This window comes from Petromyzon marinus, chromosome 1 (genome assembly GCF_048934315.1).
Source record: "Petromyzon marinus isolate PM22_M1 ecotype Great Lakes invasive population chromosome 1, UKy_Petmar_22M1.pri1.0, whole genome shotgun sequence".
NCBI lineage: Eukaryota > Metazoa > Chordata > Hyperoartia > Petromyzontiformes > Petromyzontidae > Petromyzon > Petromyzon marinus.
Genome location: NC_133667.1, coordinates 36,330,066 through 36,357,470, shown reverse-complemented (window position 1 = coordinate 36,357,470; position 27,405 = coordinate 36,330,066). Strand labels below are relative to the sequence as shown.

Here is a 27,405-nt window from a genome sequence, read left to right as displayed (position 1 = left end):
CCTGGTTAACACACACCTGGGTAACACACACCTGGTTAACACGCACCTGGGTAACACGCAGCTGGGTAACACACACCTGGGTAACACTCAGATGGGTAACACACACCTGGGTAACACTAAGCTAGGTAACACTCATCTGGGTAACACTCACTTGGGTAACACACACCTGGGTAACACACACCTGGGTAACACTCAGCTGGGTAACACGCACCTGGGTAACACTCAGCTGGGTAACACACACCTGGGTAACACACACCTGGGTAACACACAGCTGGGTAACACTCACCTGGGTAACACACACCTGGGTAACACACAGCTGGGTAACACTAAGCTAGGTAACACTCATCTGGGTAACACTCAGCTGGGTAACACACACCTGGGTAACACACACCTGGGTAACACACACCTGGGTAACACTCACCTGGGTAACACACACCTGGGTAACACACAGCTGGGTAACACTAAGCTAGGTAACACTCATCTGGGTAACACTCAGCTGGGTAACACGCACCTGGGTAACACACACCTGGGTAACACTCAGCTGGGTAACACACACCTGGGTAACACGCACCTGGGTAACACACCTGGGTAACACACACCTGGGTAACACACACCTGGGTAACACACACCTGGGTAACACTCACCTGGGCAACACACAGCTGGGTAACACTCACCTGGGTAATACACACCTGGGTAACACTCAGCTGGGTAACACTCACCTGGGTAACACACACCTGGGTAACACACACCTGGGTAACACACACCTGGGTAACACACAGCTGGGTAACACTCACCTGGGTAACACACACCTGGGTAACACACAGCTGGGTAACACACACCTGGGTAACAGACACCTGGGTAACACACACCTGGTTAACATGCACCTGGGTAACACGCAGCTGGGTAACACACCTGGGTAACACACACCTGGGTAACACACACCTGGGTAACACGCACCTGGGTAACACTAAGCTAGGTAACACTCAGCTGGGTAACACTCACTTGGGTAACACACACCTGGGTAACACACAGCTGGGTAACACACACCTGCGTAACACGCACCTGGGTAACACACACCTGGGTAACACACACCTGGGTAACACTCACTTGGGTAACACACAGCTGGGTAACACGCACCTGGGTAACACACAGCTGGGTAACACTCAGCTGGGTAACACTCACCTGGGTAACACTCACCTGGGTAACACACACCTGGGTAACACTCACCTGGGTAACACACAGCTGGGTAATACACACCTGGGTAACACACACCTGGGTAACACACAGTTGGGTAACAGACAGCTGGGTAACACACACCTGGGTAACACTCAGCTGGGTAACACTCAGCTGGGTAACAAACAGCTGGGTAACACTCAGCTGAGTAACACACACCTGGGTAACACGCACCTGGGTAACACGCACCTGGGTAACACACAGCTGGGTAACTCATCGTGTTGGTTGGGAACACAGAAGACGGATAATTTTTATTCATCAACTCGTAAATAATTATCAGTCGCCATCGACACCCTTCATCGACCCCCAACGAGGTTCACGTGCGGGTGGATCAGTGATATCCTCATGGCACAGGTAAATAGGTAAGGGCGCTGCCCTGCAATTGCTGACAGAAGCATCTCCACAAGAGGGAGTTGTGGGGGTTATTATTGCCCTACTCTTCCACGCTGGCCAGGCGTCTTAGAAGCGATGGGACTACCCACACTGTACCCCAAATCCACTGACCGTGGTGTCACCACTTAAACTTGCACCGTTGCTGCAACTGCCGCGCCGGGAGAACGAATCGAACTGGTGACCTGCGGGCTGCTCGTGCGCCACTACACCGCGTCGCCAGCCAAAGCGCTGTCCCCTCGTGCGCGTTCTCCTTTTGCCAGCTTCGGTTTCCTCCCACGTGTAGAATAATAATAATAATACACATCGTCATTCGGCTGATAACATTTTAAAACAAAAACCCAATGTAGCAGGACCCCTCCTGAAATAAAAAGTCCAATGACTCCCGGATAAGTAAGTATGTATTATTATAATTGAAATCGTCACTTGGGGGAGGTGACACCGAGGGAAGTGTCGACAAATCTTTCCCCCTGGCCGGAAATTTGCTCATCCACCAACACGTGGATTGTCGGGGGCTTTGGGCGTTCTCCTTTTGCCAGCAGACGCCCGTCCACGCACCGCCACCACCAACAACAACAACAAACGCCGCACGCCGGACGGCTCGATCGTGCACGCACGGGGTCTGGTCGAGGTACACTGCTGCTCATGCATTAGACAACAAACCGATTCGTCTATAAACCACAGCCTCCCCCACACGCCACGCCGAGACGCGTCTCTATACACGGGCTCAAGTACACCGGGGTTCGCATAGACAGATCTCGGGGGGACAGCGTTGTACGCACGTATGAAGCTGTGATCAGGACGAGTAGGAGGAGGTTGTGATCGGTGGGACACGTGCGCAGGGTGGTGGAGGGCACGGGTCACTGAGACAGGCATTGGAGCAAGGAGAAGAGAAGACATCAAGCCAGACGATGGTGATGACGATGATGATGTGACTGTAACAGCCGTAATGGAAGGACGGGCTGACTTATTTGGTTCTTTCGGTAAAGTCACGTAGAATGAGAATAAAATAATAAAATAAAACAATAAAATTATCACGACGTTTCGGCCACAACACAAGTAGCCGTCCTCAGGTGAAGAAACAGGACTGTCCAGAAGACAGCGCTGAACAGTTCTGTTTCTTCACCTGAGGACGGCTACTTGTGTTGTGGCCGAAACGTCGTGAGAATTTTATTGTTTTATTTTATTATTTTATTCTCATTCTACGTGACTTTACCGAAAGAACCAAAGAAGATGAATCCTTGCAGTCACGAAAGCTTTAAATCGAAATCTGAGGGGCTGACTGTTTAACGAGGGGGGAACCTACAGCCAGATGTTGCTGATGAGAGTGTAACAAGGACTCCTCCTTGAAGGTTACATGTCGACTGTATAACATTTTTTTTAGGATCTGGCAGAAGGAAGGCAGCGATGGCGAGGATGTGACATTAAAACGCATTGGCCGTCATGACCTCTCAATGAAGCTGCGTTGGCTCCCTATATTCATTCACTCCGAGAACAATTTAAATGTATGAATCCGTATAAGAATGAAGCCATTGCACTGAACGAACCATCACCGTTACACTGGCAGCACGACGAGGACCATTGACGAGGCGTCTACAGAGCACATGCAGCTACGTCTCGACGACACATTGGGAAACTCCGTCAGACTAACACTACACGTGATAGCCGAAGCGCACCTGTAGGGCTGGCACGTACACCTGTGTGCGCAAGGCTCCAATAAAATCTATCATCGTCTCCTCCTCCTCCTCTACACCCCCATGGCTCAGACGCTCCATGTTTACCAACCGGTGAGTGGTGTTGGGCGATGACTTAGGGAAGCTCCTCATCTGAGCGATCGGTTGCGCAACCAGGTCGCTCGCTCTCGACATCATGGCGCAACCCGTGACTCGCCAGCGACACACGGGGACGCCTCACCGAGCGGTCGCGTAGCGCGCGCGAGCGACCGGTCACGGGAGCGGTTCGTGATTCACACAGCCACGATGTTATCCGTGGCTGAGAATTGAACTCGGACTGGCCGGCTTCGTAGTGCAGTGTGCTCATCGCTGCGCCACTGCTCCACTGTAAGAGAGTTGAGTGGACGATGAAAGTGAAGACTGGAAAACACGGACATGCTGAGGGTGGAGAAAACGGCGCACGGATTGCAGGTGTTGGAATACCTATTGCGTGGAGGAAAAACACGAAAAAAAACACTCACATGGATTTCTTTAGAATCCAGAATATGCACGATAGTAATCCACCACGGGGTTTCCACAATGCACAATCGCAGTCAGAGGGTGGCTCGGTACTCAATTCTGACCGGTAAGCATGGAAGACGTGCGATGGATCATTATTACGGATTCGTGTATCTGGGACCGGCTCTGCAGTATACCATTTACAACGTATCACCAATCAAACCGTCTCCCTGCTCGAACGAGCGTTGATGCGGAACTCATCACTACTGAGGGCCCCGGTTCCACGGTGAAACTTCCACGTTGCTATGGCAGAGGGCAGTCTGTCCATACAACAACGGCTGTTGACTTCCCACAAAGCGGTACTCGTGTTTTTGTTATCGACTCAACAGGAACTGATGCGCTTAGTCGAGTCGATCGATTGAGATGTGAATCCGTGACGTCCTCCTTGTTGCGAGTTGAGTACCACCTCGATGGACACATGTTTATACTGAATAAACCACGCTTTACCACGTGATGCCCGCGCACGCACGCGCGTTCACGCGCAGCACGGGCGCGTGCCCCGATTCCCCCTCTTCCCTGCACGGCTGCGGCAGTCCCCGCGCTCCCACGCGGCACCGCCACCCTCCCCACAATCCATCAACGCCCCAACGATCCTTCCGCTCACCTCCACGTCCCCACTCACTCACTCGCTCACCTCTCCCCCGACTTACCCACCACACCCGCGACAACTGCACTCCACACAATCCCTCGCCCCTCGCCTTCTCCCCCGCTCTCCTTCTCCGCCGTGGCCTTTTAGTCCGTGTCCGGGAAACCAAGCGATGCGGCCACCCAGGGACTCATCAGGCGAGTCACCTCCCCAGGTGTGCCCAGTGCACTGTCCCCCGAAAACTCGCCCGCCTCCCCACTCCACGCACCCATCTCCCGCGCACACCCCGCCAGGGGCGTCTGTGCGTGTGTGCGTGTGCGTCTGTGTGCGTGTGTGCGTGTGCGTCTGTGCGTGTGTGCGTGTGCGTCTGTGCATGTGTGCGTGTGTGCGTCTGTGTGCGTGTGCGTCTGTGTGCGTGTGCGTCTGTGCGTGTGTGCGTGTGCGTCTGTGCATGTGTGCGTGTGTGCGTCTGTGTGCGTGTGCGTCTGTGTGCGTGTGTGCGTGTGCGTGTGTGCGTGTGTGCGTGTGCGTCTGTGCATGTGTGCGTGTGTGCGTCTGTGTGCGTGTGTGCGAGAGAGAGGAGCGAGCGAGCGAGCGGGCGGGCGAGCGCGGAGTCACGGAGCCGTCACGTGTCCCCCATCGCCCTCATGAGCGAGCAGGCGAGCCAGCGGCGCGCGGGGCAGTAGTAGCCGTAGTGGAAGTGCAGGAAGAAGGGCGACTCCCGCATCCAGCGGAGCGACTCCAGCTCGGCGGGAGACTCCAGCAGGAGCACGAGGAGCAGGAGGTTGGCGGCGGCGAGCAGAGACGCGGCGGCGAGCATCCCCAGCGCGGAGCGCGCGGCTCGCGCCCACGACACCCGCGCTCGTCCCCGCTCATCCACATCGCGGCGACGCGCGCACTCGTCCTCCGCTGCGCCTTCCAATTCGCGTTGCCCTCCACCCTCGACTCCACCCTCGGTTGCATCGCCACCCCCAAGACGTGGCGCGCACGGGGCGATGGAGGCGACGATGAGCGCCCCACCGTCGGAGCCACCGTTCGTGATGAGAGGCGCCGCGTCCCGCGAGTGGTGGGCTAACGAGCTGCGCTTGGTGCCGCCGCCGCCGCCGCCGCTGCTGCTGCTGGGCTCGCCGTGCAGACCGGGGGCGCGTCCAGGGGTCTTTGTGGGGAAGGGCGGCAGGGGTCGGAGTAGGTCCTCGCCGCCGTCGGCTCTCGCGTTTGAGCCGGACATGCGAGGTGGCCCGGCCGTGTGTCGCGATGGCCCAGCCACCACCACCGCCTCACCGTCCTCACTCCCGCGAGGGCTCCTCTCTGTTAATTGACACCATCGTTATATTCATTAACGATATTTTAAAAAAAAATCCAAAGTGATTCCAATTAGACGCACGCGCAAATCACAGATTCTACCTCTGCAGTGCCTTGAAGTGATCTCTGTCCGCTGCAGTGAGACTGATCGTTTTCGTTCTCAGATGCTTAGGTTGTGAATGTTGTCAAATGATTTGAATGTTAAGAGGAGTTTCGTGCAGTCGCTGGCGGCACGGCGCCGAGACCATCGACTCGCTGCACCTGAGAGACCGGGTTCATTCCAGGCGGCCTCAACCTCCCCGGAGTGTCGCCCAGGATCTCAGCGCTGGCGGCTCGGCGCTCTGACTGGTCAGCCACCCGGCCACCTTGCTGCACTGATGTCGGCAGTGTCCTTCTGTCGGTTGACTGCTGAGACATGTGACACGTTGTGACACGTTGTGACATGCCGTGACATGCTGCGTGATTATTTGTTGGCATCCCCATGTAAAGGACGTGACAATTAGATTCCACCTAGTTGCATGTACAGGTCGCGTGTGCATGTGTGTACTCTATGCCTGCGCGTGTATACAACTAAAACACATTATTGTGTATGTTAACCAGGTAAGACCCACTGAGCTATGTAGCCCTTTTTTTTAGAAGCGACCTGGTCACAAATAATAGCTCAACGAAGTGGCTCATCGGGTGGGAATGTATAGCAGCCAAATACTCTAAACGCGTGATGTTGATTCTAAATGTGGAGGGAAAAACCGGAGGACCCGGAGAAAAATTCACGCGACCACGGGGAGATAAACATGCAAACTCCAAATATACAGCAGGCATCAGGGTCGGGATCGATCCGACGACCTCCTGTATACCAAGCGAGGTAGTTAACATATCGCCACCGATTGTCACGGTTGGCTACGTACGGTGCGAAAGAAGTTCAACATACAATACAGATATAGGCTAGTGGGTAGCGGTGGCGTGGTAGTTATCGCATCAGCATCATCACCACAACAGATCATCACCACCACCACCACCACGTTCGGCATCGTCACGCTGTCGTCACCTCGATCGTGCACGCGGAGTCCCGTTTCTCCTCTGAGGACCCCGGGGTCTTTTTCTGGCGGCGATAACCACCGCACCACGTGGCCGCTAGCGGCTGAAGGGCGCTCGGCTTCATTTCACCGCTGGGCCAAGTGGCAGTGCAGCAGAGAGGTTTGGTCGCCGACCAGTCTGGCACGGGGCGTGGGCACGCCACGTGCTGTGCCCCATCAGATAACAGTATCCACGGGCCCCCATGGATACTTGCGCATTGGGACCCCCCCCCCGGTCTTCTCGTCTTCTTCTCGGCTTCCTCAGATACCGCTCATTCCCACGCTCGTGATGATTTGCGTCGCGTAATCTCCGCACACGCGTCGGGGTTTCTCCGGCGGTATTGCTGACTTGCTCCCACAATGCAGAAAAAGCACGAGGAATGTTTCCAAACTCCATGGCATGGCACGGACCCGACAGAAACAAGTCTGTGAGCCGTTCACGGATAAGTAAAGGACATCGTTCTTTAAAACCACGTGTCGGGGGATTTCGCGACCTGCGTTGTGGCGTCATAATTGACTGTGTTGGGTCAGATCGCGAAAATAACATTTTGGGAAATACCTGATTATGCTGTTGTAGCTATCAGCGAAACGTCGTACCCGATTACTAACAGTTGTGATCTTGCTCTCCTACATCACACCGGTGGTGCTGTGGGAGCAGCGACACGTTTCTGCCATATTTGTTCATCACGTGACGACTTTACTAAGTGGCTGTGTCGGGTGGAGGAGGTTGCACGACACACATTTCACTCACGTGATCTCACCCAAAAAAATGTCATGACATCATTCTTATTATGGGGTGATACGCTGCCCCCCTTTAACCCTAAGGCAAATTCCGCCCCTCCCCCCCGCACAATGCTCATCTCTACGGACTCCCACACATCTCAGCTCCGTGGACCACAGCTCAAAGATTTCCGTTGCCATAACGCATTAAGTCGGGGATTAGGGCAGTGGAAAATTAATTTCCCCACGACTTAAATCCGTTCACGGGCTTTAATTACTTAAGTGCACCCGACTTCAAGTAACGAGTGTGGGCGTGTGTGTGTTTATTCGCGTGTGCGTGTGTCTCTATGGACGCACCTCCGATTAGCGCGGTCGGCTACGTACGGTGGGAAAAAAGTTCAGCATACATACGTACGGCTACGCACGTGGTAGCGTGTGAAATTGCACGCGGGTGGGGCTGGCCACCCACCCACTCGTGTGCCGTTCCGACCATCATATGCGTTCTCACTAAGGGCACTTTGCCCAACAGCCTGTGTAGGCTACACGGGAGATCTTTGTCTTTGTTACGTATGAATGCACGCGAGCATGTGCGCGTGCGTGCGCGGCTCTATTTTAGTGCCTTCGCCAACGGATGAGCGAGCCAGGCCCAGCGCACGCGCCCCCTTAATTGGGGGATTAGGTTGTCCGGGCGTGCGGGGATGTAGTGTGACGCGAACAGTGTCACGCGCGTGAGGGTCGACGCCTCGTGAGGGTGGACGTGGTGGAGAGTCGCGAGTCGGTGTGGCGTGACACTCTCGCGCGCCTGAGACAATGCGCCCACGCGCTGCAGCGTGAAGTGCGACGTTGTGCCCGGGGTCTATTTCAGGTCGGTGTCAAAGTGCCTCGGCGCTTGTAAATGCGCTGGACGGCAATCAATCCCGTCGGTGGTCCTGAGCCAGTGGTGGAAATTCCACATTCCTATTGGCGAGGGGTCAGTCTTTAAATAGTACTGTACAACCACGCTTGGACCGTCCCTTCAAAGTTATGTTAAGGTGTCTCCGTGCTCAACAAAGCGTGTGACTGTGCCCATGCCTATTGGGGGACCTAAGACAGTGGTGGAAATTCCACATTCGTATGGCGTAGACCAGTCTATGATTATATCGACCCTGGAGACATGATGACGATGATGACCTTGGAGAGTTAATGACGGAAAGCAGATTATAATGATAATAATGATGGTGATGATAACGATTCCGCAGAGATGATATCCCTGGAGAGGCGATGATCATTGAACCTGGATGATGAAAAAATTTAGTTGATTGAACAAGACATTAACATGTAGACGTTCATGACAGCTCACGTCATGAACCTGATATCGATGTGACCTTCCGACCGATACTTGAACTCGCCACTCCCACATGATGAGCGGAGCGGCCTAATCCCGGATCGCGGTAGAAAAATTCCTCAACAACAACAACCGCCATTCACCACTAAGTGGCTGTGACGTCACCACGGCGCTTGTGCCAGGCTATGTGCACGTTGAGGCCACGTGAAGTGTCGAACGCTCGACGGCAGGAGGTCACGGGGCAGACCCAGGTTCCATGGGTCGACTGACTGAGATGACTGGCCGACGCAGAAATTCTCAAACACGCATACACACAGAGAGAGCGTTAGCCGTGTTAGTCGCCAAACGCCCTCACCTGAACACCTGCGCACAGATGCGCGCAGAACTCCCTCGCCTGCGACACCCCTCCCGGTCAACCCAGCTTCATCACGCGCCGTGGGATCCCCTCTCCTCGCAAACAACACCACGTCCTCGTCTTCCCCAACACCAGCGCGATCCACGCCACCGTAGCCACCGTAGCCGCCGCAGTCGTCGGCGTCGTCGTCGTCGTCGTCGTCAAATTCGACGGGAACCTCGTGAACCCTTGGAGTCTCCCGGAATCTGGAGGCGCCGCTGCCGGTGCCGGCTACGGGGCTGTTCGGATTGAGGGCTGCGCCCGGATTGTCACTGGGGGGACCGTACATCAGCGCCGGCAGGAAGGGCATGCCACCTATGGCACGGCGCAGGATGCGGGGTCCCAGGCTCAGGACTCGAACCCGGACGTCCCGGTAACAGTGGTTGACCATGCGCAGATGGACATTGACCTTGGTCCGGATTTTCACCAGGCACTTCACCATGGTCGCGGCCTCCCGATGCCCTTCCCTGTCCGTCCGGTTCGGTGTAATCACAACAGCTGCTGCTGCTGCTGTTGTTGTTGCTGCTGCTGCTGTTGTTTTACGACAGAAGCCGAGCTGATGGTGACGATGAGCCGGGTCCGGGGAGCAGCATTGGAGCCCCGAGATCCTGGTGCCAAACGGGAGCCGATCGGGGGCTCCGAGGAGAGACGGGGGTGTGGAAGTCAGGGGGTACACACGTCACTGCGTGTCCCCTCGCCTCGTGTCCTATTGCCTCGTATTCCCTCGACTCATATCCCCTTTCCTCGTGTCACCTTGACTCGTATCCCCGTCGCTCGTATCCCCTCACTGGCAGGAACCCCGGTTGAGAGTTGACGAATTGTCCGAGCGAGAGAACAACTGCGCACGCCTCCACTCCCCTCTCCCACGCAGCCCCCCCCCCCACCACGCGCCCTACCCCCTCACCGTCACCAGCTCCCCTTTCTCCAACACCCCCCACCTCCTCCTCGTTTTACCACCACCAGCAGCAGCACCACCACCATCACCACCACCAAACACCGCCGTGCCGGTGTTGGCAAGTGAGCGAGTTTCATCTCTGGGTCTGGCGACGCATTTTGGACGAAGTGAGTGGCAAACCTGGCGAGTCTCTGCAGATTTCGCGCCCGTGCCTGACATCCATCGGGGGAGCTCTCACGCGAGTTGACTCACGATTCATAAACACGTGGCCCAATTGTCCAGCGCCACTCTCGGCGACTTTAGAAGAACGTCTGTCCAGGCGAGAGAGAGGTCGGTTGCTGATTCGATCCGATCTCTCGCCGCGGCAGTTAAAATAATTGGCATTTTAATAAAATAATTAAATCCCCCCCCCCCCCCCTCCCACACCGCTCCATTCTCTGTCCACCCGGCAGTAAAAATGGCTACACCACAGGCAAAGTCGATCGGGAGGTGGATCGCGTGTGGTGGTGGTGGGGTAAACTGTGGGTATTCTTCTAAGACGTCTGACCAGTGTGGAAGAGTAGGCCAAAATGCCCAATTATTGCAGCCCACCCCCCTCCTACTGGCAGACTAATACCCGGGTCACTCTTACAAACGAGACTCATCCTTGGCTGCCTCGAGTTCTCACCTGGTGAAACAGAACGAAGTCGACTTTTTGCTCCAAGAGCGAATACCAGCAGAGAATGTCCCCCCCATCCCACCATGACTATAAGTACAACAACACTGGCTTGAGTCCGTCGGTCTGCGGACTTTCCAGACCAATCCGACCACGCCGCGTGTGCTTAAGGGAGCATTACACGGCACGGGTTTCGACCCTCGGTGTCCCATCAGCAGGGTCGGGCTTGGGAGACAAATGCCGCCGCTGGAAGGGGTTGGTTGGCCGACGGCGGCGCGGAATCTGCCAGGCATCACGGCCCGGCCATAAATAGCGCGCCGCATGCAAATAGCAGCGGTACGAGGGCGCACTGTCCCAATGGCCCATGGGGCGCGTACGGTGCCCCGATCCCCACAGGCCCTCCACCCCCTCTGGGTTTCTTTCCCCCAACGGGGACCTCCGCAGGGAGTCACCGTGTTGCACTGGACTGGACACCTCCCCACCTGATGGTTCTTCAGGTTATTAATGCTCAACTAGCGGTGCACTGATCATGGCTGATCGACGATGAGTGTAACTCATCCACGCTCGCAGTGGCGTAGCACGGTTGGCGGTGTCCCAGCGACAAGAATTAGCTGCGTCGCTGAGTGATACAGAGCCGCACTTTTAAACTCTCCCCCCCCCCCTTTCATCTGTGTTATAAATCGCAGCTCTAAATCTCGGTTATAAATCTCAGGTTCCTGGCCTCTCTTCAAGGATGTTATCGTCACGTCACCGTGGTGTGGCGCTGCCCCACTTTGCCCGCGTCTCCGTGTTATTGGTTCAAGGGTCACGCTCAGGAAATGTGTTGAAGACAACTTTTTACCACCGCTCTCTCGACCACCACCAGCCTCTCGACCGCTACCAACACCTCAACCACTAACGGCACCACGGTGTAAACATGTTTTCTGACAATTTTCGCCGTGAGAAACTGCCAAATTGGCAAACACTTGGCAATGGATATCGGCAGAATGCTTTTTGAATGTTAAAATAAAACCGTTGAAAACCATCTTTCAGCCAACATCGGCAACCACAACGACGAAACAAAACGTCAAACGTCGCTCGCGGATTAGCGACTGGAACTCCGAGTCGGCGGCGCAGTGTGGCGGCGGCGGCGCCACGAGTAACTAAAGCCACGAGGTTGACTCGCCGAGCTGCCCTTGTTGAGCAGCAGCAGAGAGGCGACCCCCCTCCCCCAGAGGTCGCGCGGGGTCACAGCAGGTGGCGGGGCTGTCAGCGCGTGACACGCACCGGGTCACCCCCCCCCCCCCGACCGCCCGCGTGCTGGGTGGACGACCAACACCGGTGGATGACCAACACCGGTGGACGACCAACACCGGTGGACGCTAATCCCGGGTGGAGATAGAACCCGAGTGGGTGCTGAACTAGGATGGGCAGCTTGCTAAGAAAGAAGGGTGAACAAAATACCAGGGCGGACGCTAAACGTGGGTGGACGCATGACACGGGTGGATGCTGAATGGAATAATACCGGACAAAGGGTGGACAGCAGACAAATATGTTTACGTGACACGGGAGGGTGTAAAATAAGAGGTCGACAACAACAACGACAAGAACGGTAAATAAGAGTGGTGGACACCTGATCAGGACGTCGGTGTCGGTGGAGCTGGCCACGCCGATGACGCTCGCGTCGGCGTCACCACGCTCAGCCGTGCCAGCGGCGTCGGCGGAGTCGGTGCCGCAGACGGCTGTGCCGGACGTGGCACCCGCCGTGTCGGTGCCACCGGCCGTATGGGTGGCACCAGCTTGACCGCTCACATCGGCGGCGGCGGCTGTACCGGTCGTGCCGGCGGTCTCGGCTGCGTCGGCAGTGCCGGCCCCGGTGTCGGTAGCGTCGGTGCAAAACGCGACGGTTTCGTCGGTGTCGTCGGTATCGTCGGTGTCACCGGCGTCGGTGGGGTCGAGGCCATCCCTGGGGTCGAGGCCGTCGGCGGACGCCACAGACCGCAGGCGCAGGGCGCCCAGGTGCAGGGCGCTCTGCAGGGAGACGCTGTTGGGCACCGGAGGCGGTGCCTCGGGGCGCGGCGGGCGTGGGAAGGCCTGGTAGCTCTGACTGCCGTCCATGCCGGCCCTGCAGCGGCAACGGCGACCGTCCGCTTGCACTGCAGGGCGATGGTCATCCTACATCCGTTTCACGTTTCCATAACTTGACTCTGTAGTTGTGCTCAAACTAATCTCGCCCAGACGACTTACGCTGCTGGTAATGTATTGGTTAACGTTGTTTTTTGTTTGTGAAAGTTTATCGATCACCCACGTGACGAAGCGGTGTTGTTTTTGCGCCGATTTATATTCACCCTCATCGCTGTAACTTTTTCTGTTTCGCATTTGTCAGTTTTGGTGACGCAGATCGCTTTTGCAAATGAGACTCATCCTGAACTCATGAATTTTTACTCGGTGAAACTAAATAAACTTGATGGTTGTATCTGAACGACTGGTCCCTGGCATAGTAACGTGGCATTTCCAACAACAGCACCAAGTGATGTACCATTGCCATGCTTCTGCGAGCAGGGAGACAATGTGATATTTGACTTCAATGCTGTATCTCTGCTATATGTATCATCTTGGAGCTCGCCATAAAAATATGGAATTGTCATCACTGGCTCAGGTCTCCTTGTTGAGGAGGAAAGTCGAAACACGGAGACGTGGAGCAGTACCGGACTCACCTGTGGCGTCCTCGGCTCTTCCAGAAGAAGAGGAGTCGACGTCCCGACGCCATCTCCCTCGCGGCCTCGTACCTGTGCGGCACGGGCACACGTCAATCAATTAGCGAGTGGGGTTTTTATAGTGAGCCACACCTGTGTGAGCTTCATCTATGTGAGCCTCACCTGTGTCAGTCTCACCTGTGTGAGTCTCACCTGTGTGAGCTTCACCTGTATGAATCTCCCCTGTGTGAGCTTAACCTATGCGAGTCTCACCTGTGTGAGTCTCACCTGTGTGACATCTGTGTGAGCCTCACCTGTATGAGCTTCACCTGTATGAATCTCATCTATGTGAGCCTCACCTATGTGTCTCACCTGTGTGGGCCTCACCTGTGTGAGCTTCACCTGTATGAATCTCCCCTGTGTGAGCTTCACGTATGTGTCTCACCTGTGTGAGTCTCACCTGTGTGACATCTGTGTGAGCCTCACCTGTGTGAGCTTCACCTATATGAGCTTCACCTATGTGAGTCTCACCTGTGTGAGTCTCACCTGTGTGACATCTGTGTGATCCTCACCTGTTTGAGCTTCACCTGTATGAGCTTCACCTGTATGAATCTCACCTGCGTGACATCTCTGTGTGTCTCACCTGCGTGAGCTTCAGCTGTGTGAATATCACCTGTGTGAAATCTCTGTGAGTCTCACCTGTGAGTCTTACCTGCGTGAGCGTCACCTGCGTGAGCCTCAGACGCGTGAGTCTCACCAGCGTGACTGTCACCCGTGTGAGCCTCACCTGTGTCAGTCTCACCTGTGTGAGCCTCAACTGTGTCAGTCTCACCTGTAGAAGCGCTGGCTGTGAGTCGCGCACTGCCACGTGTGCACGGCCGCTTGCGGAGTCTCCGCCTGGTACTCGAGCAGCACTTTCTTCTGCCGCGGGCACATACGCGCACCCACGCACCGCTTCAGGGCACACTCGCCATTGACGGTAGCCCGGCCTGGGAATAGAACTCAGTTCGCCGGCTTCAGAGCGCATTCCGTCATACACTGTGCACGTGTACGTATTAACAAAAGGCAAAGGCAGCCGCGATTCGTTGATGCCACCATGGCGCTTGTGCCAGGATAGGTGCACCTTGACGATATCACGTGAAGTGCGGATGGATCGCTGCTGGCAGGAGGTCACAAGACAGACCCAGGTGTTACTAATTGACGGCCATATATTCACACAGACACACACACACATATGTATTTCTGTAACTTAAATTTAATTGGTATTTTTAAAGTAATTTGTCGAAGAAAACCTTTGCTACTGGAAATGTGAATCTCACCCGCGGGTCTTAATGTTAATTATGGTTGTGCACTCTTTTAGATTTCTGCTGTAACGAGATTGTTTTTACTCTTATTGATATTTTCTTCATTACAGTACCTTTCATGGTACACTATTGCTTTTGTCACTGTGGTGACCCAGAGCACTCTTGAACGCATGAGACAGATCCTGGTCTCTGTAATTCTCACCTGGTTGCATCAACGATGTAGCGTTGAGCAAATTCTCAAGAATCACGATGCAAATTCTTCAGCGATTCCTGGAACCGTGGAATCGCCAGTGTGTTGTTGGTCCTGAGACTTGGCACGGGATTCGCAGGAATCCGCATTGGTATGAATGGGGAGTCTATGGGACACTCCTACCTATGCAGTCAAATAATCCGTCATTCACTTGGGATAATTGTCCTTAGAATTGTCAGGCGATCCAATTGAGGTTCCTGCTCCCATAATTAAGATGGGATCCTAGCAGCGATACCAAGCAGAGCCGTCAGATGGCGGGCGAACCCAGTCAGAATCTCATTCATGGGAACGGGGAATGTCACGTGGGAAATGCCAAAGGTACTCATTTAAGTCCGAGTTGAGAATCGAACTCGTGTCCCTGAGTTAGTAGCGCAACGTGCTCACCGCCACACGATCGCTCACCACTTATATACAAAGACAAAGATCCCCCTGTATAGCCTTAACACACTGTTGGGGCAAGTGCTGTTAGCTCGCACCTATGATATGATACTTATATACACACACACACCTCCTTCTGAATCCCGTACACCGAGAGTCTCCACTCCTGCACTCGGAACCTTAGCACGTCTGGCCTGCAAGGGGAACACAGAAACAGAGACATCCATCTCGGCGCCACACCAGCCACAGAATCGCCGGGCGGAGAAGGAGGGATTGTGATGATGCTGACGATGAGGATCAAGGATGGTGTTCATGATGTGGAGGATCAAGGATGGTGTTGATGGTGTGGAGGATCAAGGATGGTGTTGATAATGTGGAGGATCAAGGATGGTGTTGATGATGTGTAGGATCAAGGATGGTGTGGATGATGTGGAGGATCAAGGATGGTGTTGATGATGTGGAGGATCAAGGATGGTGTTGATGATGTGGAGGATCAAGGATGGTGTTGATGATGTGGAGGATCAAGGATGGTGTTCATGGTGTGGAGGATCAAGGATGGTGTTGATAATGTGGAGGATCAAGGATGATGTTGATGATGTGGAGGATCAAGGATGGTGTTGATGGTGTGGAGGATCAAGGATGGTGTTGATGATGTGGAGGATTAAGAATGATGTTGATCATGTGGAGGATCAAGGATGATGTTGATGATGTGGAGGATTAAGGATGATGTTGATCATGTGGAGGCTCAAGGATGATGTTGATGATGTGGAGGATCAAGGATGGTGTTGATGATGTGGAGGATCAAGGATGGTGTTGATGACGTGGAGGATCAAGGATGATGCTGATGATGTGGAGGATCAAGGATGATGTTGATGATGTGGAGGATCAAGGATGGTGTTGATAATGTGGAGGATCAAGGATGGTGTTGATGATGTGGAGGATCAAGGATGGTGTTGATGACGTGGAGGATCAAGGATGATGTTGATGATGTGGAGGATCAAGGATGATGTTGATGATATGGAGGATCAAGGATGATGTTGATGATGTGGAGGATTAAGGATGATGTTGATCATGTGGAGGATCAAGGATGATGTGGATGATGTGGAGGATCAAGGATGGTGATGATGATGTGGAGGATCAAGGATGGTGTTGATGATGTGGAGGATCAAGGATGACGTTAATGATGTGGAGGATCAAGGATGATGTTGATGATGTGGAGGATCAAGGATGATGTAATTGATGTGGAGGATCAAGGATGGTGTTGATGATGTGGAGGATCAAGGATGGTGTTGATGATGTGTAGGATCAAAGATGGTGTTGATGATGTGGAAGATCAAGGATGATGTTGATGATGTGGAGGATCAAGGATGATGTTGATGATGTTGAGGATCAAGGAAGATGTTGATGATGTGGAGGATCAAGGATGATGTTGATGATGTGGAGGATCAAGGATGGTGTTGATGATGTGTAGGATCAAGGATGGTGTGGATGATGTGGAGGATCAAGGATGGTGTTGATGATGTGGAGGATCAAGGATGGTGTTGATGATGTGGAGGATCAAGGATGGTGTTGATGATGTGGAGGATCAAGGATGGTGTTCATGGTGTGGAGGATCAAGGATGGTGTTGATAATGTGGAGGATCAAGGATGATGTTGATGATGTGGAGGATCAAGGATGGTGTTGATGGTGTGGAGGATCAAGGATGGTGTTGATGATGTGGAGGATTAAGAATGATGTTGATCATGTGGAGGATCAAGGATGATGTTGATGATGTGGAGGATTAAGGATGATGTTGATCATGTGGAGGCTCAAGGATGATGTTGATGATGTGGAGGATCAAGGATGGTGTTGATGATGTGGAGGATCAAGGATGGTGTTGATGACGTGGAGGATCAAGGATGATGTTGATGATGTGGAGGATCAAGGATGATGTTGATGATGTGGAGGATCAAGGATGGTGTTGATAATGTGGAGGATCAAGGATGGTGTTGATGATGTGGAGGATCAAGGATGGTGTTGATGACGTGGAGGATCAAGGATGATGTTGATGATGTGGAGGATCAAGGATGATGTTGATGATATGGAGGATCAAGGATGATGTTGATGATGTGGAGGATTAAGGATGATGTTGATCATGTGGAGGATCAAGGATGATGTGGATGATGTGGAGGATCAAGGATGGTGATGATGATGTGGAGGATCAAGGATGGTGTTGATGATGTGGAGGATCAAGGATGACGTTAATGATGTGGAGGATCAAGGATGATGTTGATGATGTGGAGGATCAAGGATGATGTAATTGATGTGGAGGATCAAGGATGGTGTTGATGATGTGGAGGATCAAGGATGGTGTTGATGATGTGTAGGATCAAAGATGGTGTTGATGATGTGGAAGATCAAGGATGATGTTGATGATGTGGAGGATCAAGGATGATGTTGATGATGTTGAGGATCAAGGAAGATGTTGATGATGTGGAGGATCAAGGATGATGTTGATGATGTGGAGGATCAAGGATGGTGTTGATGATGTGGAGGGTCAAGGATGATGTTGATGATGTGGAGGATCAAGGATGGGGTTGATGATGTGGAGGATCAAGGATGGTGTTGATGATGGGAAGGATCAAGGATGATGCTGATGATTTGGAGGAGGAAGGGTAACGAGAGAGACGAGGAGGAATGATGGTGCTGATCGGGAGGATACAATGTGGTTATGACGATGAGGAGAAATGATGACGACGCGGGTGAAGGAAGGATCGTGATGAGGAAGAGTGATGGCTAGGATGATGGTGGTGGTGATGATGATGATGATGAGGTATGGAGAGGATGAGTCGAGGTGGACAGTTGTCAAGGTCGACTTCAAGAGGAAGGGTCGCTGACCAGGGTAGGAGTACGACTCTTTTCCCGCCTTGGAAGACGACGAACCCCGCGGGGATGAAGGCCAGGAAGACCCGCTCCCCGGATTCGTCCTGCGCACACGCCGAGGAGGGACACCCGTCTACAGAGGCACGTGGGCTGTGACGAGGGTCCACTGCCCGAAACGTCGCCTGTTGACGAGCGTGTTGAGTTGCTTCCACATGTGTGCGTATGCGTCACTGCCAACGGAGCAACGCCACCAAATAATGTGTTCATACATGTGCATAATTGCACTCTTTGTGTTTAATGTTTATGTAACTTAATTATAGTTGTAGCTATGATCAGGCAAAGAATAAGCCGCTCGAGCCGATATGTGCGACAGGGATTTTATGTTACATTGATATGCGTTTGTGCAATACTGTATTTTTTTTATTTCTCGTGTGACACGGCTGCTTTTTGAGCTGACTTCTAATCGCTTCATTGCTGCACGATGTTTGTTTTGCTTTTGACATTTCGGTGACCCAAACGAGACTCGGATGCTGGTCTCTTGAAACTTGAACCCGTGCCCGGTTCCCTTAAACTGCACCCAGTTCCCATAAGTCGTTACGTGCTACACGCGCCTGATGATTGCTAAGAACGTCTCATGCGACGCGGGAGAGCTCTGATTTGCCCGAAAACAGAACGGGTTGTGTAAAATCGCCCCGTTGGAACCACCGTCATTATAATCGGCCGTGGTCTATCCACTGCTGGATAACAGCCTGCTCACTTTGCACGGGTGCGGGTCCACGCCGTAAGTGATGAGTCCCGCGGCCCTCTGCAGGAAGTTCCACTCGGCCTCCTCCGCGCCCTGTCCCCTGCGGGGGAGTGTGGACCACACACGGCCAGGCCTCATCACTAAGAAGACAAAGCTCCCCCCACCCCATAGCCTACACCGACTGTTGGGGCAAGGGCTGTTAGCGAGCACATAACGAAGGTGAACACGACACACGAGGCAATGATGCGGTTAGCGCCACGTCCGGCCGCCTTTGTCTCTCCCGTGGTTATGTTGACACGTCGCACCAAGCACGCATGCGTTCCTGAGTCAAATATGAAGAATTGGCCACACATCGCAGTGTAGACAGGACCCTCCTGGAGAATGAAGTGCAGAGACTCAGTGAGACGGTCAATGACGATGGTGATGCCGGTGAGGCTGAGTCGAGTCTGAGCAGGGATTTGAACACGAGCCCACAAACGTACAGGCTGCAATACCCCCCCCCCCGCTCCTCCCCCTCTGCGCAACATCTCCCGTGGTCTGTATCCCCCGTAGCGGACACATTCACTTATACAACAAGGCGCACTTAATCCCGCGTCCGAACGAAGCCTCGCGTATTTATTTAATTATTACCCCCTTTTGTCATCAAAACAAAGCAACGCCCCGAGATGCAGAGACGGAGACATTGTTAGCCGGGGGGGGGAGGGGGGGCTGTACACCACAATTCCATCAGCATCTCCCCCCTCCCTGCCCCTACTCCATCTCCTCCTCTCCAACAACCAGTCCAGCAGATCCCCCCAGGGTCATCTCCACATCGCTGAGAGAGCACCCCCCCCCCCACTGGGATATGGGGGGGGGTGACAGCCTCCCCCTGCCCCCCTCCCCCCAATGAACCCCACAGAAGTTGGACCGCGCTCTCGACCGCTGCCCCCCGGCTAGCGAGCGTCAATATTTTAATTGACGCGCATTGGAGGACTCGTACGTCATTCATTATGTCCACGTGCCACGTGCATGATTATCTGGGGGGGGGGGGGGGGGGTGGTGGTAAGCAGCGCTGCAGTGGTCATCTTACCGCCGCGGCCTGCAAGGCTGGCCACCGGGGTTAGCTCCCCGCCCTGACGGCAAACATCGTCGGCAGCAGAGGGTGGTCATGTGTGAAGCACGTGGCTGTCAACGTGGAAGTGGGGTGCAGTGTCAACATCTTCAGGTCTCGGCTGGGTAAACAACATCAACGCGAATCTCGGCGAACCCCGTGGCGCAGCCTTGATAGGTGCTCGCTAACAGCGGTAAGCGGCACTACGGTCTACATGGCTAAATAGTGGAGTGTCTCTTTGTTTCTTCACATTTAATATATAAAGGCAATGTTGTGGGGGGGGGCACCTAAAGCCCCCCTCCTACCTCGTAATTGCCCCTCGACAAATCACGAATAGTCGCACCAAAGTGCGAGTGATCGGAGACGTAAGTGCACAACAGACACGCACACACAAAGACAAAGATACCCCGGCATAGCCTTCAACAGACTGTAGGGGCGAGTGCTGTTAGCGAGCACTCAGGGCACACGAGGTGGTGTGACCAGTAGCGCGCCCGACCGCCTTTGTCTCCCCAGTGGCGACGTTTACACATCGCACCGGATACTCATTTGAGGTCGAGTCGACTTCGGGTAGGCCCAAAACCGGTGCAGATAGTCGTCACCGGTATGCACACACACACGCGCACGCACAGCCCCATGCGCACATATGGATACCAACGGTGACGCCACCACAGCGCTTATGCCAGGCTAGGTGCACGTCCATGCCCCGTGAAGTGTCAAAGGCTCGCGAGGAGGTCAAGGGACGTGCCCAGGTGCTGTGGGTTGACTGAATGGGATGAGTGGCAGATGCACCAACTCTGTGCTGCTCCCCACAGGTGGTGGGTGAGACACAGATGAAAAGTGGGGGTACGGAGACATGGGACACGGAGGGGAAGGAGACAGGGAGACAGAAAGAAAGAGGGAGACACAGAGACAAGGGGACACGGAGATGTGAAACACAGAGACAGGACACACCGAGACAGGAGTCACTCAAAGAGAGGAAGACGCGGAGACAAAGGGACATGGAGACAGCAGACAGGCGGTACTGAGACAGGATACACAGAGACAGGAGATGCGGAGACAGCAGACACACACACAGAGAGATGGAGACACAGAGACACAGAGGCCACGGAAGGAGGAGACGCGTAGACAGGGGACGCGGCGGGTCAGGGTTTGGCGCCTGGAGGCCGCTGACGCAGTGCGCCGCTGTCGCTACAGCAACTTCGCTTCTTCTCGTCTCTCTCCCCTCCATCCTGACAGCAGCGCCGTGGGGCCAGGGTAAGGGTGGGGGCGAGGGGGGCACCCCCCTCCCACCCCCCTCCCCTGAATCCTCATCTCCCTCCAACAAGGAACCCCCAGGACCCCTTAGCAAATTTTATTTTACCATACGGATATATTTAGATGTATGTTGCACTCTGGTCTCGAAGCCGCCTCTCTGAGACACGGACATTACTGGAAAAAAAACAATCACAAGAATCCTAAAGATGCCTCGGTCTGGCCCGATGAGATTTGGCAACCCACAGAGAGTCGTGTGCATTCCCAAGAGGCTCTTTGCCGATAAGGCTCAGTCCAGTGGCGCAGCGTGTAGACGACGTGGGTGTTCACCGCACTCTGCAGCGAGTCCGTGCTCCGGTCTGTAGTGGTTCTCGATGGTCATCGCACGCTCTACTCGAGTGGTACTCTCAAGGCGGGGAGGACCCTGTGACTCGCGGGTCAGACACGGCCAGTGACTTCATTGCGATGTTGAAGCTCTATTATTCTATCCGACCAGGCGCCTTGCGCTTCAGAGCCTGGCGGCTCACATTCGGAAGGTCGCGAGGTCAATATATTTTGTGAACGTGACAATCGTGTCAGGTGTTGGAGGGGTAATGAAAATAATTTTAGCACAAAGCCGCCACGTGTCCTGACCAAACAAACTAACATATGGATCCAAAAACATGTGTTCCTCCCCACCTCCCTCCCACACCACCCCCCCCCCCCTATCCGAGAGGAGCTGGAGCCGGCTGTGTGGAGCAGGGAGGGCTGCAGGTACCGGAGTCGGTCTGTGTGCAGAGTCGCGACGAGTCTCTCGGTGCGCTCCGAGCGTCGTGGCAGGAACCAGTGCCGGCTGACGTAGTCCTCGCCGTGCTCCGCGGGGCTGAAGTCGCCCAGCTCAGCTGTGGAAAGACGGCACGTGGCAGGACAACGCGTGGCAAGTGGCCCGTGGCAATGTGGTCGTAAGGATACAAGTGGCGGGTGGGCAGGTGGCGGCTGGAGACACGCGTGGCGGGCGCAGGGAGACTCGTGGCAGGTGGCATGTGCGATGGAACACTCTCGTGGGGGCTATGGCACGTGGCAGGACACGCAGGGCACAGGTGGCATGTGGGGGTACACCCCTGACACGCGGCGAGCATGCACGTGTGCCAGGTGGAACGTGGCAAGGCAAACGTGACACGATCAGTGTGCGTGTGAACCTGCAATGCACGCGTGTCTGTATATATCTATGTATGCGCGGAACTCTCTATGCCTCTGTGTATGTGTGTATACTGAGCGGTGGCGCAGTGGTTAGCACAGTGCGCTACAAACCTGACTACTCGAGTTCGATTCCCGCTCACGACTAATAAGTGGCGGATATTTGAATCGGTCCTAGGCCTCCTCTAGGTCGACTCAGCCTCAAATGAACACCTGCAATATGTTAAAACATCGCCGCTGGGGAGACAAAGGCGGCCGGGCGTGGTTCTAGCTACACCACCCCCTCGCGTGCCGTCCCCTACCTTCATAGGGGCTCTTGCCCCAACAGTCTGTTAAAGGCTGTACGGGGGAATCTTTGTCTTTGTAACTATACCTATGTCCCTATGTAACTGGGTGGACACGAAAGGGCCCGCGCGCGTGCGTGTACCCTGGAGAGCACACGCCGAGAGCCACGCGGCGTCGGCGCGAGGGCACTGCAGCCTCGCGTGCGAGATGTCACGCTTCAGCTGCAGGTACACGAAGCTCCTGCGAGAGACACCCGCAAGCCGTCAACACGCGTCCGCAAATCAGCTCCAGAGCACTTAAACAACACATCGTCAATTCACAGGCGCTTACAACCGTCTCCACGTGGCTACGACGGATATTAATTTAATGGCACGCGTGAGTGGGAAGAGCGATTTGGCTCCTATACCTGACTCCTCGGTCCAGGATCTGCGCCGGTTGACTCGGATAAACCCGGACTCGGAAGCACACGCGGTATGGAGGTTCAGCTGCTCACACACACACAATCGGAATATTTATTTGCACTGAAGGAATCAGATGAACTATGAAGCTATTTTATTCACAGATGTCCAATGCACAGCACGGCCCCATCAATGGGTCACACGTTCATTGGAGTCGACTCGTTACATCCCCCACTTGCAAGGATTATTCGCTAGAGTCTACTTGGGGTTGGCACGAGGGTTCGACGCTTCGCTCTTCATCCTAGGAGACTCTTAAGGAGTGTAACTCCCAGCACGTGGGGAGAACGTGAAGCTCTGCAGCGCGTGGAACGTCGGACATGGTGCCTGACGAAGCGCGATACGACCCTAGAAAAACATATCGGAGAGCCGCACAGCAGCACAACCGCGAACACCTTCACAGTGACACTAATTATCGATTCGTTAAGTATTTTCAGTTGTTACAATTACTACAGTTGGCTACGTACGGTGCGAAAGAAGTTCAACATACATTTTATTGGCAATTCGATTTTGAGCTGTTTTGTATGACTTATCATTTTTAGAGTCAGAGTGCTTCTCGCCATAGAAATGTGGACTTGACGTGTGATGCGCGTGTGTGCGTGTGTATGATGCGGAGAAACAAAGGCGTTCGGGCGTGGTTCTGTCTCCCCACCCCCTCGTGTGGCGTTCCAGCCTTCATAGGCGTTACTGGCCAACAGCACTTAACCCCGAAGAGTCAAAGGCTATACGGGGGATCTTTGTCTCTGTATAGATGCGCGTGTGTGTGTGTGTGCGTGTGTGGGCGGGGAAGACGAAGTCATTACAACGATGACCATCGCTGTCAGAGCCCGAGACGCGCTCGCCCGGGGGGTACGGGACGCCCTCCCCGCGACAAGGAGACTCTGCGTGTGTGTGTCTGCGCGTGTGTGTCTGGTGCGGGGAGACAAAGGCGGCCGGGCGGGGTGCTGGCCACCCAACCCCTCGCGTACCGTGCCGGCCTTCACAGTACTCGCCCCAACGGTTTGTTGAGGCTGCACACGGGTGATCTTTGTTTTTGTATATGTGGGTCCGTGTGTTTTCTCTGTGTGTATTTTCGTCTCTGTGTGTGTTCACGTCTTGACATTAACATTCATTGACGCGCGTGCCTGTCTAGCTAATGTATGGTCTAGTGCATGTGCATCGTGACGCATACGTTACACTCGTATGTACTTAAACGTCAGTTATTCTATATGTGCATTGTGAATGTGCGCCCATTTGTTCTAATATCTCGAGAATAAGCATAATTATCATCATCATCAACAAAATTAATTATGCTGAGGCACATTATGGACATTGAATATGAACAGACTTTCTGTCGTCTCTCTAAATCAAATAAAATGCAATATTTTAGTCCATGACTATATTGACTTCCTTGGCTAATATGGACCAGTTTCAACATTCAATGCGCTCATCAGCAGCGTCGTTAATCAAATGAAATGCTGATCGGTTAAACGCAGTATTAAAACAAAAAATATATAGTATCTATCAATATTATACATTGTTGGCAATCTAAAGCGCTCGTCCCATTTCAATGTGAAATTTATATCACTTGCACACAGCTGCTCTTGCGGAACCGCGGCGAGATGGTTTGAATGACTTTGACAGAGACATTTGTGTTAGTGACTCTACGTTGGCAGTGGTGCGCAATCACACGCAACAACAACACAAACCCCTCAACACACTCGTCAAAAGCACGGCCTAAAGAGGCCCTTCACGGCACATAGAGAGGCCGCCCTATCCGCTGTGAAGAAGGGACATTGCCTGAAACGTCGCCTATTTGAGAAGTTTAATTTTCAGGAAATGTTATTGTCTGATTGTGAAGTGGGGGGGGGGGGGGGGGGTGACAGATCAATGTCAGACTGGCAGGGAAGTCGCGCTGACGAGCTCGTTCCGACAGGGGAGCGACAATTCAACAAAGGCACCTTGTCACTCTCAATCCTCACCACCACCCCTCACCGCTCGCTGCTCGACCCTCACTCACGCTACCATGGAATAGAGGGGGGGGGGGGGGGCGTGCGAAGTCCGTGAGTGGGAGAGCGAGAGAGGGGGAAACGCCACTCACTCGTGATCTGTTTTGCCACGGATTTAGCGAGGTCCAGCCAGTGCTAAACACACAGAGAACACACACACACAACACACAAGACAACATGATATATAAGATTAGAAAGGACACGGCACAGAAGGAAGATACAAGGGGAATACGGGACACGCATAGCACGCAGAACACGCACCGGACACACTTAACACAGGACACACATCGCATACATACATAGACACACGCGGGACACACAGAAGACACACGCAGGCCACACGTGACACAGACATGATACACACGGGACACAAACACACACAGGACACACACACACGGGACACACACAGAATACACAATTTTCAAATATCATAGACAATATTACCGCCGTATAGCCTTAACAGGCTGTTGGGGCACGTGCTCTTCGCGAGCACGCAAGGTTCACACACGCACACGCGCGCGCGACACACATAGACGCCCGACACACACGGGACCCCACACGGGACACGTGGGCAGGAGTGTGAGCGAGAGGAGGAGCAGGCACCCGTTGCTTGTCTGAGTCCACGTGTCGCAGCCCCAGGCACGGGTTCTCCGCCAGCCCGAGACGCTCGCACACGCGCAGCAGGAGCGCGCGAGCCGTCCCGCCGGCCTGCGCGCATTGCACAAAGATAAAGGTCCCCCGTACAAGGTACACGTTGCTATTTGGGCAAGGGTGTATATGCATTTTGAACTTATTTCGCACCGTGCATAGCCAACCGTGCTAATCGGAGGTGCGGGGAAAGGACAGCAAACTAAAGACAAAGAGCAGTTCTAATCAAATGAGTTTTCAATCTCGACGATTGAAAAGTGCATAGCTCCCAATGGCAAAGCTTTCCAGTGGCACCCACAGAAGCGCATCTTGAAAGCGCGCGATGCAGTGACCCTCTTTGTTCGATGGCTGAGCCAAAAGCCGCTACTGCGAGGATGACCGCCGGAGTTTGCGTGATGGTTTTTACTCCTTCAAGAGATGAGCGAGGTATTGTGGTTCACGTGGCAAGCGCTTCGTGTGTAACGAGTGCATCCTTGTAAGTGCTGATAGCGAGCATGGCGTGCGACAGGGTGGTTAGTCAGCACCATGCCCGGCCGCCTTTGGCTCCCCAGAGATACTCATTTTAAGGCTGAGTCTACCTCGGGGTGAAACAGTACCTGGTTGATATATCACTTGCAGCTGACGGTACATATAAACGTGCGTATAGATGCAAATGCACAGTACATACACACGCACCCACGTTAACAAAGGGATACACATACTAGGAATGATAATTTTATCATACAGCGACTCATCCCTGCCTACCTCTACCCTCTCACCTCACTCTCCTCCCCACCACACTCTCCACTCCAGCAACCACGGCTTTCTATCGAAGCCCCCAGCCATCCTTCACTCATTCTCCTCTCCCTGCCATCCGTGCCGACGACATACCCTTGTTCAAGTCCACACTCAAGACCTTCATGTTTTCCCTCTGCCTCGGATTGACCGCTTCTATCAGTCAACATGCCCCCGTATTCTGAACAGCCACATTTAGACACCACAAACCGACGTTGTGTCTTGTTGCCCACAGACACTCACGCACATGCGCGCATGCAGGCGTGGCCTCGCCTCACCTGCACCTGGCAGGTGATCTCGGAGCCGTCCGGGAGCCTCACGGTGCACGGCACCAGGGCGAGGCTGCTGCTACTGCCGCTGCGTAGCCTCATCATCATCGTCGTCGCCGTCATTGTTCAGCCCCGAGCAGCGAGAGCAGCCTCCCCTCCCCAGTGCAGCGTTGACCACTTCGCTTCAATTATTCCAAGCTCAGGGTCTCATCTCCACCCACAAATGTCTTGCTCACTCAAACGCAACCACCCTCTCTCTGGTCGTGTTTATTCGAGCCCAGATGTATTCCTTCCCTTCTTCGCTCCTCTCCCTTGCAGCGTTTGCTCGTCACAGATTCTGCGATGTTTCTGGCTTCACCGATTTCTTCGAGCTCAGAGTGGACGTACACACAGAGAGGCGGCGAAGGGATGGTAAATCTGTTTTAAAATCCCAGTTCGTCTTCTCTTTACC

The 27,405-nt window shown here is 54.0% G+C and overlaps 1 protein-coding gene across 1 annotated transcript; it reads right to left on the bottom strand.

The window, feature by feature from the left end:
• Positions 1 to 5,601: 5,601 nt before the first annotated feature.
• Positions 5,602 to 26,736, bottom strand: LOC116940938 (FERM domain-containing protein 3-like). The gene is made up of 13 exons (XM_032951336.2): positions 26,692 to 26,736; positions 25,867 to 25,971; positions 25,356 to 25,398; positions 23,227 to 23,305; positions 22,963 to 23,060; positions 22,117 to 22,240; positions 19,031 to 19,118; positions 18,289 to 18,377; positions 15,541 to 15,604; positions 14,311 to 14,399; positions 13,500 to 13,571; positions 12,416 to 12,907; positions 5,602 to 5,748 (listed from the first exon to the last, which is right to left on the bottom strand). Exons 1-13 carry the CDS (start codon positions 26,734 to 26,736, stop codon positions 5,727 to 5,729), a joined length of 1,410 nt encoding a protein of 469 aa, XP_032807227.2. The 3' UTR covers positions 5,602 to 5,726.
• Positions 26,737 to 27,405: the final 669 nt, after the last annotated feature.